Source organism: Mustela erminea, chromosome 5 (assembly GCF_009829155.1).
Source record: "Mustela erminea isolate mMusErm1 chromosome 5, mMusErm1.Pri, whole genome shotgun sequence".
NCBI lineage: Eukaryota > Metazoa > Chordata > Mammalia > Carnivora > Mustelidae > Mustela > Mustela erminea.
The window spans coordinates 63,058,043-63,073,068 of NC_045618.1; the positions used below are offsets into that span (position 1 = coordinate 63,058,043).

Here is a 15,026-nt window from a genome sequence, read left to right on the forward strand (position 1 = left end):
TGGGACACTGTGACCCTTGGTGCCCTGCAGCTTGGCCTTGATTACCACTGGACCAAATGCCCATTGGGCCTAGTCAGCCTGCCAAATGGATTAGCCCTAAAAGTCCGTCTCCTATAAAAGGATGACAGTATCTGCAGCATTTCAGGAACAACAACCCCACACAATGACTTCTGTTCTCATCAGCTGGCTCAAACAACTAAAATCTTCTGGGGTAAAGCTCAGAAGGATCCAGAATTTGTATGTCCTTTTAGAAGATCTTTTGAGCCAAATGAAACCTATAGCAGACTCCCATCCTATCCATTTGCCCCCTTATAGTACCAACACAAACTCTTACTCTTCTACAGAACTGAACATAAATTCATACTCTTATGCAAATATAGAATAATTAAACTTGCTTTTCCATCTGTTTCACTTAGACATTCTTTTTGGGCCAAATTACAAGTCTCAGACCACATAATAAATACAAGAGATCCATAGCACATCAAGCACTGTCAATGATTAATAAACAGCCATATGGAGTGCTGTGCCTTTGTTTAACTTGCCAAAGGGGTCCTCTGAAAGGAAGTAGTAACTAGATGCTATCCTCTAAATGGAGGATAAAGATAAAAATAGCTGATCTCATCTGTTATATACTAAATCTTTTTAACTTTAGGTTCATTCTGGGGACTTTTCTTGACCTGTCATCACATTCTAGGGTAGTATTTTCAAAGAAGCCACCTATGCCACTGGCCATATTTTGTAGTTTAAATTTTTTTCAACAAGATCTAACTTTCTGAGCTCCTCTTACGTGACTTCCTTATGCATATTATTTCACTAATTGGTATTGAATGTACATATTTATATGACTACATTGTACAGCTTGAATATTAATTTTTTAATAAAATTTTTCACAAATTTTTTTAGTCCCTTTAGTGGATGACATTCTTTTCCTAGTAAGCTATTATATAAACATGTTCTCTATAATTCAATCTCCAGGATTCTGCCATGGGTGAATTCTATCTTGACGATGGTCATTCGTTCCGGTACCTCCACCAGAAGCAATTCTTGCACAGGAAGTTTTCATTCTTGTCAGGAGTTTTGATGAACAGGTAATGGCAGCTAAAAAGCCGTGTGCTTTCTTAAATATGTGATCCTCAAAAACAGCTAATATCTTAAGGTACTATTTAAAGAAATTAATGATGAAAGCCATTTGTGGAGTACTTTTCTTCAGCTTCACTAAATAATTGACAAGTAAAGTGGTAATATATTTAAAGTGTACAACACGGTGATTCACTATATGTATATGCTATAAAAGGAATCCCACCATCAAGTTAAGTAACTCATCCATCACCTCTCATACTTTTTTTTTCTACTCTGTTGGCAAATTTCAGGTATACAATATAGTACTGTCAACTGTGGTCCCCATATTATACATTAGATACTCAGACCTTATTCATCTTATAACAGAAAATTTGTACCCTTTTACCAGCTTCTCCCTATTTCCATTTGCAAATACAAACAATTTTATTTCTTCCTCTCTGACTTAGATATCTTTTATTTCTTTTTCTTACCTAATTGCTCTCGCTAAGATGTCCAGTACAATGTTAAACAAAAATGGTGAGAAGTGGGCATCCTTTTCCTGTTTCTGATCTTGATTCAGTTTTCCCCATTGAGATGTTAGTTGTGGGCTTGTCATAGACAACTTTTATTAAGTTGAGGTACATTCTTTCTTTTTTCTTTCTTTTTTTTTTTTTAGGGGGAGAAAGCACGAGCATGGGAGTGGGAAGGGGCAGAGGGAAAGGGAGAGAGAGAATCTTAAGTGGGCTCCACACTCAGCATGTAGCTGGATGTTGGGCTGGATCTCATGACCCTGAGATCATGCCCTGAGATGAAATCAAGAGTTGGACACTTAACCCACTGAGCCATCCAGGCACCCTGAGGTACATTCTTTCTGTACCCAATTTTTTTAGAATTTTTATCATGAAAGGATGTTGAATTTTGTCAAGTGCTTTTCCTATGCCTACGGAAATAATCATATTATTTTTATCCTTTTTGTTAATGTAATATATCACATTTATTGATTTGCCTATGTTGAAGCATCTCTGGATCCCAGAAATAAATAATACTTGATCATGGTGTGTGGTCCTCTGTTAAGGAATTCTTCATCTGTGTTCATCAAGAATATTGGCCTCGATGGGGCGCCTGGGTGGCTCAGTGGGTTAAAGCCTCTGCCTTCGGCTCAGGTCATGATCCCAGCGTCCTGGGATCGAGCCCCACATTGGGCTCTCTGCTCAGCAGGGAGCCTGCTTCCTCCTCTCTCTCTGTCTGCCTCTCTGCTTACTTGTAATCTCTGTCTGTCAAATAAATAAATAAAATCTTAAAAAAAAAAAAAAAAAAAAGAATATTGGCCTCGGGATGCTTGGGTGGCTCGTTGGTTAAGTGGCTGCCTTCTGCCCAGGTCATGATCCCGGCATCCTCAGATCGAGTCCCACATCGGGGTCCTTGCTCGGCAGGGAGCCTGCTTCTCTCTCTATCTCTGCCTGCCACTCTGTCTGCCTGTGCTCGCTCTTGCGCACACTCTCTCTCTGTCTCTCTGACAAATAAATAAATAAAATCTTTTTTTAAAAAAAGAATATTGGCCTATAATTTTCTTTTCTTGTACTATCCTTGTTAGCTTTAGTCTCAAGGTAATGCTGCCCTCATAAAATCTATTTGGAAGTGTTCCATTTTTTGGAAGAATTTGAAAAGGACTGATATTCTTTAAAATGTTTGATAGAATTCCACAGTGAAGCCATCTGGTCCTGGACTTTCCTTTGTTGGCAGTTTTTTGTTTACGGATTCTGTATCCTTACTAATAATTGGTCTGTTAAGATTTTCTATTCCTTCCTGATTCCATTATTGGCAGGTTGTATGTTCTAGGAATTTATCCATTTCTCTGGTTTATCCAATTTATTGGTGTGTAATTGTTCATAGTAATTTCTTATGATCCTTAGGATTTCTGAGGTATCAAATGTAACATCTCTTTCAGTCCTGATTTTTTAATTTAAATTCCAGTATAGTAAACATACAATGATATTGTTTCTGATTTTGAGTCCTCTTTCTTTTTTTGTTGGTGAGTCTAGCTAAATATTTGTCTATTTTTTTTTTTAAACTAGTTCTTAGTTTCATTGATCGTTCCTATAGATCTTTTCAGCCTCTGTTCCATTTATTTTCACTCCGATATTTGTTATTTCCTTCCTCTTAGTAACTCTGGCCTTAGTTTGTCCTCAAGGAGTTTGTAGCTCCTTGAGATATAAGGGTAGATTATTTAAGATTATTTTTCTTAATGTAGGCATCTATTGCTATAAACTCCCCTCTTAGAATTGCTTTTGCTGCATCCCCTAAGTTTTTATATATTGTGTTTCCATTTTAATTTGTCTAAGATATCTTATTTTCCTTTTGATTTTTTGTTTGGCCCACTGGTTATTTAGGGGCATGTTATTTAGTCTCCATATATTTGTGAATTTTCCAGTTTTCTTCTTATAATTGGTATCTACGCTCCTACCATTATGGTCATAAAAGATGCTTGATATAATTTCAGTCTTTTTAAATTTGTTAAGACTTGTTTTTAGTCTAACATATGATCTATCCTGGAGAATGTTCCATGTGCTCTTGAAAGCAATATGAATTTTCCTGCTGTTGAATGGAATGTTCTATATATATATCTGTTAAATTTATCTGGTCTAACATGCAGTTTAAGTTCAAGTCTTCCTTACTGATTTTCTGTCTGGATGATCTATCCATTGTTGAAAGTGGGGGTATTGAAGTCCCCTGCTATTACTCTATTGCCATCTATTTCAACCTTCAGATCTACTAATACCTGCTTTATATATTTAGGTGCTCTGATATTGGGTGCATAAATATTTACAAGTGTTATATATCCTCTTAGCGAATTGTCCCATTATATAACAATCTTTGTTGTCTATAATTACAATTTCTGGCATAAAGTCTGTTTTGTCTGTTATAAATATTAGCTATCCCTACTTTTTTTTTTTTCCAGTCTCCATTTCCATGGAATATCATTTTCCATACCTTCACTTTCAGTCTGTATGTGTCCTTAAGGCTGAAGTGGGTCTCTTATAGGCAACATATAGTTGGGTCTTGACTTCGTAACCATTCAGCAACTCTGTCTCTATTGATTAGAGAATTTAGTTCAAATACACTTAATTACTGATTGGTTGGGGGTCCATACCTCAGATGGGAGCCTTAAAACTGGGGCAATAGGAGTGTTGTCCAAACTTTTCACTCTTCTCAGAGAGAAGTTGGGAGTTGGGAGTTCCCCTCCCAACAGTATGGCACTCTCCTGGTTGGGATAGAGGTTACCGTGTGTTTCAGCCTTTCCTACGTGATTTGATGTGGCTATTTCCTCAGTCACCTGATATACAAGAGTTACTCGGCTAGTTTCTGTATCACTAAAAGGGAATTGCTCCACATGTAGCTTTACATTCAGTGCATCCAGGGGAGGAAGGAAATTCGGGGGCCTCTTAAATGTTGCCATCTTGGTCTGGAATTTCCCTGAAGTATTTTTCAATCACTCTATGAACCTTCTTCCTTATCGTCTCCATCTTCCTGTTCTTCACTCTTTAAAAAATAAAAAAGAATGCAACATGGGGGCTTAAGTGGGTAGGAGAAAAATAAATGAAACAAGATGGGATTGGGAGGGAGACAAACCATAAGTGACTCTTAATCTCACAAAACAAACTGAGGGTTGCTGGGGGGAGGGGGTTTGGGAGAAGGGGGTGGGATTATGGACATTGGGGAGGGTATGTGCTTTGGTGAGTGCTGTGAAGTGTGTAAACCTGGTGATTCACAGACCTGTACCCCTTGGGATAAAAATATATGTTTATAAAAAATAAAAAAATAAAAAAAATAAAAAATAAAAAAGAATTCAATTTAAGCTCTGATTAGTCCCATTTATCCACCCATTCAGCAATTACATTAAGTATCTGATTTCTTAAAATCTGATTGCAGTGTCCAAGTCACATTTGAGACTTCAGTATCCTTAGGTAGTTTCTCTCCAAATGGCTTGTTAAAAGGAGACTGGCTTGTCTACTGGTTAGGCATTCCTTGGCACAGGGAATCGTTTGTTTCCATCCCTTCATCCTGATAAACATGACAGCCTTATGGTTCAGGCCTCCATAGGGAGAGGTGGGAGGGGAACTCCCAAGGCTAGGATATTGACCTAATAACCAGTACAAATTCTTATTTCTCTCATTTTCCTAACACCATTTTTATCTATTCCAGTTGTGCTGACAAAAGAGGTCATTATCCCAGCAAGTGTGTGGTGGAGCAGATCTTTGTCCTAGGCCTCAGGAAACAGCCATCTTCTGTGACTATCCGTTCATCTGGTGAGGAAATAGGTCAATTTGTTTTTATAAACATGGAAGTATCTGCCGCAAAGAAATGATTAGTCCTAACACTGATATAGCACACTTAGCCAGGTGATGGAGGTGATGCAGGTGATGCACTTTCTGATGGAGGTCAAATATACTAGTATCTAGAGGGAGCAAGACGATCCTGCTTCTCCTCATCAACTGGGCCTTCTGCGAACTGTAAGCTGTGGATATTTTTCTAAGGGAAATTATTTGGGCCTTGAAATAATATTGTAGCTTCTCTGAATGTATTTTTAACTGTAGATAGCTGAAGCCCCAGAGAATCCTACCCATGTTTATGGAGTTTCTTAAAAGGCTGTATCATTTCTTACCTACTGAATTTCTTAGGTAAATCACTTTGTTCCTTACAATTTCCTTTCAACCAGTCTTGCATTCAAAATGATGGAGTGTTTAATGTTTAAAAAATTCAGCCAAAGACGGGAGACAACGGTTTATGTGGAAACTGTTCCGCTGTGGCTTTCTGTTCCGAAGCTACAATTTTTCCGAGGGAGTAAAAAGAATAAGGTTTCGCCTTTGTCATTATAAAGTGTCTTTTTTCTAAGAAGTTTTAAAAAAAAATTTTTAAATTAAAAAATAATTCATGGACATCCATGCGTAAAAGTGCTATATTAAGTTGGATTCTCCTAGGTGGGGTATCAGGTTTTATGACCGAGTCAGAAATATTATAGATTCAGAGGAAAGATTTTTCTCTCCTAGATATTCATCAAACTTTTCCTGTTATTGTCTTGATATTTAGATGGTAAAGATGAGCCTGTGGCTTTTACCTATTGTGCCCAGATGGCCACCCTGCAGCTGGAGAAGCTCTCACTGAACATCGGTGCTGACTGGGAGGTCCATGTCCAATGACGGTGTGGTGCACTGGGGCAAGCGTGGGAAGCAGCCTGCACCTTTCAGCCTTGCCCTTGACCTTTTCTGAGATCTGTGCTGCATGCTAATTGACTTCTTTGGCTAAAAAGTGTCTTTCATTGATCATTGGTTTACTAATGAGAATAGATTTCAGGTTTTGCATTTTTAGAGGCACTAGTTACACTCTCTGTGTCAAACACTACTACTTCTCCTCGATGCAGATAGCCCTGAGACATTTATAGAGTTCATTAATCTTCCTCTGCTTCTTGAACCATGGCGCTGTGGTAAATGCTATGGCCCAATGAGTAGCTTCTCTTTGAGGACAGCTGATTGGTTTGTTGTTTGGTAGTGGTGGTTGTCATTTTAAGGAAACTATCTTCAGTGGGGGCTCAAACTCACAACCTTAAGATCAAGAGTCACGTACTGTACCAGCTGAGCCAGCCAGGTACCCCTGGATGGGTCTCTTGTATGTGGGATGTGGGCCAAGCCCACCTTGTGGGTCCGTTTGTGGAAGCTTGCCTCGGGCCATGCTGCAGAGTCAGGAGGGCTACAGCAGCTGAGTTACTCAAGACCTGTCTCCAAGTGGACAGCAGCCTCTGGTACCCCCCTCCCCCCCACCAAACACACAGTTACCTTTCACCCACTTAGACGTGAGCAAAACAACCCTTTTCTGCTTGCACTTCATACACTGCAGCAACAGAGAGTTACTCTCCCCTAAAGATCGACTCAGAAGCACAAAGGATTCTTTTCCCTGTTGTGCTTTTTAGGCTTCAAAGTTCATAATTCATCTTCTTAAAATCCTAATTTATCGCAATTGTTTTTATTAAGTGCTGTTTACTAGCCACAGAATATTTGTAGCATGAGTAAGCTGTAGCTTATAATTGAAAATAAAATTAATACCCATGTTCCCACCACTGAACTTCAGAAATAGAACACAGGGCTGGGATGGGGGTGAGATAAGCGAGGTACCTTGAGCAAAAAATGTAAGGGGGTACAGAAAAATGCAATCATCCAAAAAAATGATATTTTAATGCAATATTTTTAAAAATCAAAATTAATGCAAAAAATAATGAACAAAATATCAAGATTTTAAAATCAAGGTAGGCTCGGTATTATTGAGGTTTCCTTTCTTTTAGGCTCCAGTATGGTTTGGCATGGGCTAGAACATTACAACACACTAGTCCCTCATGGTTCCTGCTGTTCTGGAGCTGCTGGTGACCCTCCTGCCCGACACAGCATCTGTGGGGCAGCCTTGTGTCCTCAGCATGCCTCAATCAATGCACATTTTCACATGTCCTTCACTGAGCAACTTGCTGACTGCCACCTCTGTGCCTTGTGTTCTCTGGGCCACGATAGCCACCACCTTCCCCCCAGCCTGTGCAAATCTTACCATCCCTTCAGGCCCGACTCAAAGCCACTGTTCCATTAAGCCTTTCTAACTCCCCTAATAGTCCCGTGCCCCTGTTCCCATGAGCAGTGTTTTTGCCCATCTCTAAACTGTTGCTCCACTTAAAATGTGTGTTCTACTTCACCTTCTCAGGGATGGCCCCTTAATGTTTCAGTCTTGTCTATCTTGTTCCTCCCCTAGATTGTATGTTCGTTAAGAGCATGTTATATTTGGGACGCCTGGGAGGCTCAGTCAGTTAAGCATGTGCCTTCGGCTCAGGTCATGATCCCGCGGTCCTGGGATTGAGTCCCGCATCGGGCTCCTTGCTTGGTGAGGAGCCTGCTTGTCTCTCTCCCTCTGCCTGCCTCCCTGCCTACTTGTGCTCTCTCTCTCTCTATCAAATAATAAACAAAATCAAATAAAATAAAGAGCTTGTTATATTTGTCTCCTGTTTTTCAGAGCAGCTGACACTTGGCTTTCAGTAACTATTGGCTACAAGTGGTTAACTGGTGGATTTGGTTGATTAAAAAATGAGAACTGAATGTATTTGTTTCTGATTTACTTTTTTGACAGGATTCTTCCCTGTAGACATAGTAGACCTTGTGCATTTTCTTGTGGACATGTTTTCTGATATCATTTGAGATTTGGGCTTTGCACCACATATAGGCTCACACAGACATTTGCAGATTCTCTGCTATTTCTGTAAGTTTTGCAATTCAGGAGAAAGGAGGAAAGCGACATTAGCTGAAGCAGTATTTCCCAGATTCATACTTCCCTTAGCAACCTACAGTAAGAACCTGAAAATGGGGTACTTGACCTAATATAAGTGATGGCTTTTAATAGCATTTAAAGTTGAATAATTAAGACCTATCTTTAGATTAATATTTATTGCATTTATTCTTCCACGTCAAATATTTGGGAGGGAAGGAATGAGTAAGAACTAGTAAATTAGTGGTAAACTGCTCTACCTTGACCCAGAATGATACTGAAACAGTCACCTAGAGACAGTGAGTGGAAAGAAATAGTCTAGGTGTTAACTGTTCTCTGTCCTTACTGCTTCTCCCCCTTCCCCCACCTCCTGTTCCTACAGCTGTGCCCCCAGAGCGCGGTGTCGGGGTGAGTTGACCTACAGGTATTCAGTTACCTTGTTGTGGGTAGTTCTTGACATGTTTACTCAGGAAACAGGATTTCATGTAAGAATTTGAATAATATCCACAGAGGTTGAAACAAAGCTCTCAAATGCATAATGTATCTTTACTTAAGGCTTCAATACCAAGGAATGAGTTGACAAATTAGTTTAAAATCAGAAACTGCCCAACAGAAAAACAGGCAAAGGTAATTTGCAAAATAAAGTAAAATAGACAAAACAAGCATGAAGGGTGCTCAGCCTCATTGATAATCAAAGAAATGAATTTTTTAAAAGATTTTACTTATTTGAGAGAAAGAGAGCGTGAGAGAGAGATCATGAGCAGGGAGGGGGCAGGAGCAGAGGGAGAAGCAGGCTCGATCCCAGGACCCTGATCATGACCTGAGCTGAAGGCAGGCCCTCAACCTGAGCCATCCAAGGGCCCCATAAGTTTTTTTTTTTTCTTTTTCCTGACTGGCCAAGATGAAGAAGAGTGAAAATGTCCAGTGCTAATGCTGGTGTGGGGAGTAGTCATTCTCATCTATCACTGGTGAAATTATAAATAAGTACAATCTTTCAGGATGTATATCTGGCAAGAGGGCCAAAACTTTAAATCTGTAGAGTCTAACCCAGCAATTCCACTTCAGAAAAATCAGATAAATTGCTCAGAGCTACTAACTGCAGTGTGATTTACACTGTGGAAAACTAGGAATATGCTGTGTTCTTTAACAGGGGGCTGGTTAAATATAGCCCTTTCATACAGCAAAATACTGAAATAGAGGGACATCCTGTACTCTTCAAATGTAAAGACCATGAAAAAGAGGTCTGAAGAAATGTTCTAGGTTGAAGGGGGGTACAAAAGAGACATTACAACAAATGTGTGATCCTGGGCTGGAATCTGGGCCTATAAAGGGCGTGATTGGGATAGTTGGCAAAATTTGAATGGCATCTTTTGATTACATAGTTATTTTCCTAATTTTAAGGGTTATACTATAATTATATAGAATTTCCTTTCTTTTAGGAAATACTAAAGTATTAAAGGATAATGGATCATAGTATCTTTAACTTACTCTCAAAATGGCTCAGAAAATGTATATATGTATGAGAAGGAGACAGAGAAAGAAAAAGGCAAAATGAGTTTAAATGTTAAGGAACCTGGGTGAAGGGTATATAGGAATGTTTTATGCTATATTTTCCACTTTCCTAGAAGTTTTAAATTATATAAGAAACAAAATGTTGGGCCATATCTCTATAATATCTAACAACTTTAAAATTTTTGCTTTGTAGCACTGTAAAAGCTTGTAAGCTGTGGCATATAAAATAGGATGAAACAAATTGAGTTAATACAAGAACCTACCTTGTTTCTAATACTGCAGACCACTTCAGAATGTTCCTCAGATAAGGTCTTCTTCACCTGAGCAGCACAGGGCCATGCCAAGTCCTCTACTTCAGGAATACAAATCCCATCCTCTTTTTGGCTGGGATGCAAAGGGGAATTACTCAGATCTGAGGGCTAAAAGCCATCGCAGAAGGGAGGAGGGTGAAGGAAAAAAACAGGGAAGTAATGTTTTGTCTTGCAGAGCCAGCAGCCCGCCAAGGAGACTCCACAGCTTGGTGTTTCTCCAGCTATGCCTCTTATATGAGCCAGTTTAGGCCAGTTTGGAGCTGAGGACCTGCCATAGAAGCCCCCCTGAATTCGCCTAAAGTTAAGTGTAGCTTATTATTATAATATTAAGATCTCCTATGGGTTGTTTTCTGCCATTTTTTGAGTATACAGTGTAGGCACTAGCATGTTGACCTGCTAGGCATGCTCCGTTGACCCAAAGTGCCTAAGCACAGAATATCTCCCAAGTTCCTTAATATATATACAAGCTCCCTGCCCTGCCCCCTAATACACCGAATAAAAGTTTCTTGTACTAACCCCCCAGGAAGACAGTACTCTGAGAGCTATCTTCCTGTCTCCTTACTGTAACAAGTAATAAAAAGGTCTTTGTTTTCAACTTACTTGGGTTGTGTTCAATTTAATGCACACCAAGTTGCAAAGCCCTTGAGCTTTCATACTCTGAGCACCAGGCGCCCCCGCCTCTCCCTGGCCTTCCATACCCATGCCATGGCAGCACTTTAAGCTATGTCACCATGGAGGTCTCACCTGACAACAGGAGCTGACCAAGGAGCCTTCAGGAGGGTTCACACTAAGAAACAGGATACATGTTTACATGTTGATGGGGGCATTTATTAAGGGCAGATGACCCGTACAGGAGCCAGAGAAAGTCCTTCACACATTTGGAAGGCCGGCTTGAGCACCATCCTTCTCTTCCCAGATCTGAGTTACCCAGATGATCCTGGCTCTGGTAAATCTGAAATAATTGGTTCCTAAGAGTGATCCAAGATTTGGTTCCAGTTTGACTAGATACCAAGACATTCTCTGTCCAAGGAGGCTGGGTGCACTTGAGATTGATGGATAGGACTATGTTCTGGGCACAGCTCACTTCAGAATAGGGCAACTCCCATGTGTCAACACGACCAGGGCCAGTATCAGATCAGGCCATTCTCCTAAAGGCTCCCTTGAGAATAAAGCACAGATTGTCGCCAAGAGTTTGTCTTAAAGTTGTGCTGAGCCCTGTGTCCTGGTCAACTAAAACCAGTGAATCCTGGGACGCCTGCATGGCTGTCAGCTAAGTGTCTGCCTTCAGCTCAGGTCCTGATCTCCAGGTCCTGGTATCAGCCTGCGTGGTGCTCCCTGCTCAGTGGGGAGTCTGCTTCTCCCTAACCCTCTGCCTCTCTCCTCCACTCCAACGCTCGTGCATTCTCTCTCTCTCAAATGAATAAATAAAAACCTTCAACAACAACAACAGCAAAACAGTGAATCTGATCACCACAGCCATAGAGAAGACTGCAATTCTGGAGTTTGGTCTGTGGGCAGGGCTCTTTCACTTTTTTATACCTCTCTCAGTATTGGATTATCATAATGATAGGCAGTGGAAACACAGTTAAAACACATATACCTGAAGCTTTATGGTTTTTCACCCATAATTTACCATCCTAACAGCCTTCTGGGACATAAAATTCCTATGACAGTTATCAACCTTTCCACTCTGCTTTTAAGATTTCCACATATCTGGCTCCATAGCTCAGGGGTTAGAGCACTGGTCTCATAAGATTTCCACATATCAAACCTTCTGAATACCTTACATATAAATTCCAGGGGCAGCACTCCAGACTAAAATAACTTTTCAGCCCAGGACAAAGAAAGCCACCAGCAACTCCACTAGAAACAGATTACCATATTAACCACAGACAGTGGAGGCCATATAACTAGCATTCTAGGAGAAATAAAGGATGGCATCTGATATCCGATCTGCCTGTCTTATGACCAGCCTCGCAAAAGACTGCAGTGCCACAGAAAGGCCAGCCAGAATTCGACAGCTGCTTCTTGACAGTTTTTTCCAGCAGGGCTGTGGTATTAGATTCCTCTCTAGTCAGAGCTAAGGGAAGGGGAGCCCTCACTACTTATATGCAAGGATCCAGAGATCTTAAGCCTAGCTCACATTATTGGAGTCCTAGTTACACATTCAAGTCCCTCCCTAGAAATCAGAAAACCTGGGGTAGAGCTTGGTTCTGTAGCTGACTGATCTTGGCCATGTCATTTAATTTCTTCAGGCCTTGGCTTCCCCATTGGTTGAAGAAGAGATAATTTATAAAATTCTGTGAGCTTTCCATGACTTCACTGTAAAATTACAGCAGATATCTCAAGTTTCCTCATGTAAAATAATGCCAATCAAACCCACAAGGTGCTCATACAGATTTAAAATACTCTGTGTGGGGGCACCGACTCTTGATCTCAACTTAGGTATTGATCTCAGGACCATTAGTTCAAGCCCCATGTTGGGCTCCACACTGGACATGGAGCCTACTTAAGAAAAGAAAAGTATGTATCTTACTTAGTAAAGGACAGCTAGAGCTAGGTGGGGAGAGATAGGTAGGCAGCTACATGACTAGCCTCACATAGGGGGCTAGGAATTCGGGTTCATAAAAATCCCAGATATGGAAAATGTTAAGGCATACAAAACCAGAGATAAGTGAATATAATGAGATTAATGAGACTACCTCATTTCTCTCGTTTATCAGAGACAAGCTATCTATCTCTATAACAGCTACAGCTAGACCACTGAAAATTACAAAGCTTCAAAGAAAAAGTAAACATAGTGCTCAGTGGTAGAGACATCAAGAAGATTTAAGTTTCCTAGTCAGTTCTCAAAAAGACTGCCAGTGAAAGCCCACAATGGCAACCCATTCAAGACCCCTCTCATTCTAGAGAGCTTTTTTTCTCTTTTCTGTTCCCCCCTTCATTTAACAAACTCACTTCATTTCACCCTTTTGTGTCCTTGATTCATTCTTCGATTCCATGAGACAAGAATACGGCAATCCTGTAACACTATATGTGTGGAAAGAAAAAATAAGTAACTTTACTTTGGAGAAACTGGTGGATACCACTTCAGCCCCGTGATCAAGATTGATGCCACCTGTGATAAAACACATCTCTACCATGTATCCCCAAATGAGAAGGTATATGACCTTGTGATATTCTTTTTTTTTTTAAAGATTTTATTTATTTATTTGACAGAGAGAGATGACAAGCAGGCAGAGAGACAGGCAGAGAGAGAGGAGGAAGCAGGTTCCCTGCTGAGCAAATAGCCCGATGCGGGGCTCGATCCCAGGCCCCTGAGATCATGACCTGAGCTGAAGGCAGCGGCTTAACCCACTGAGCCACCCAGGTGCCCCAAGACCTTGTGATATTCTTTCCTCAAATCCATAACTTCAGTCTAATCAAATGAAAAACATCAAACTCAAGTTGAGAAACATTCCACAGCATGCCTGCCAAGTACTCTTCACAAGTCCCAAGTCCCGAGAGACAAAAACTGGAACCAGCAGAGATGGGAAGATACTGAGGAGACGTAACAATTAAACACAGTGCAGCATCCTGAATCATAACAGAAGAAGAAAAAACAAAACCATTGTAAAAAGAAATCAAATATGTCTTTTGTAGTTTACTTAATAGTATTTTACCAACATTAATTTCTTAGATTTGATAGTTATACCATGGTTATGTAAGGTGTAAACATTAGGGGAAGCTGGGTGAAAGGTATACAGAAACTCTATACGACCTTGCAACTCTTTTGTAAATCTAAAATTAAAATTAAAAAGTTTTGAAAACTATGTGCAGTGGCTAGCTCACAGGAGGAACTTAATGAATGATGGGTGTTAGAAGCAAATGCATTGCTTCCAATAGAGTTGAATCAAAGGAAGATTTATTGATGGAAAAGACAGTGTTATGAAGCCATTAACTGGGCCTATCGGTGTCGAGAGAAACCATTCCAATCACAGATATTGCATGCTGTTGGCTGAAATATGTTATAAAAACTAGTTCTCTCTCCTTGAAGAGACTTCTGGGAATTGAAATGTGCAGCTGTTCATATGCTCATTCTATGTCCTTTGTTCTAGGGCTCAGATTGGGTTTCTCCCTGATAGCATGAGTTTCCACACCCTCGGAATAAACCTTGTTTTCAGACCTGCTAATAGAGAGGTTTTATCCACAGCAACTGATAAAAAAAAAAGCAAAATGAAGAGCACCTTGCACTCTGCACTTTTGATATTTCCATCCGGTTGCAACAATAGACTCATCTTATCACACATTCATCTTAGTTACTAAATTACTTAGTGAGACAGCCAAGGAAAGAAAAGTCAGCGGGTGTGTGGCCCAGAGACGGCTCCTCCCCCAGGGGCAAATCAGCCAAGATAACTTTGATTGCATTAGCAAAACAGAAAGAAGGGTAAGAAATTTCTCCTTACATTGGGAAAATTCATTCAACAGACAGACAACACATTTATTAAAAGCTTTCTATGTGCTTAACCCTGAGAGTGGACTGGGGACTCAGATCCCACCTTCACGGAACTTACTGTCCTGTAGGGCAAACAGGAAGCTCATTTATAAGCTTAAACAATAAAATGTGGGTGAGAGCTATGAGATTAAAGATGGTATAGAGCAATAGGCTGGGGCTCAAATGTTTGAGGGTTAAGAAAGGAAACTTCCCCCGATCTCCTTTCCACCGTAGGGGTGAGTTTGAGGGTAGGAAGTCAGTCTTTTTAGAGGCTTTTTTAGTGTAGGCAGATAGGCATGCTCCGATTGGAAACACTGTGACCATGTGATCCTGAGCGGCTGACACCTATCCCAGGCCTGACTCACAAGAGATATTCA

At 40.4% G+C, this 15,026-nt stretch overlaps 1 protein-coding gene across 4 annotated transcripts in view; it reads left to right on the forward strand.

Moving 5' to 3' along the window:
- The window catches only part of GANC (glucosidase alpha, neutral C), a 75,988-nt gene extending 65,854 nt beyond the window's left edge, over positions 1–10,134 (forward strand). For 3 of the 4 annotated variants that reach the window (XM_032343422.1, XM_032343425.1, XM_032343426.1), the window contains 3 exons: positions 976–1,088; positions 5,263–5,366; positions 6,148–6,871. In XM_032343422.1, the coding sequence (XP_032199313.1) occupies positions 976–1,088; positions 5,263–5,366; positions 6,148–6,257 (327 nt within the window). In that variant the 3' untranslated portion in view covers positions 6,258–6,871. Of the gene's footprint in view, positions 1–975; positions 1,089–5,262; positions 5,367–6,147; positions 6,872–8,103 lie in introns of those variants that run through there. The other variant, XM_032343424.1, reaches the window with a different exon arrangement.
- The last annotated feature ends 4,892 nt before the right edge of the window (positions 10,135–15,026 follow it).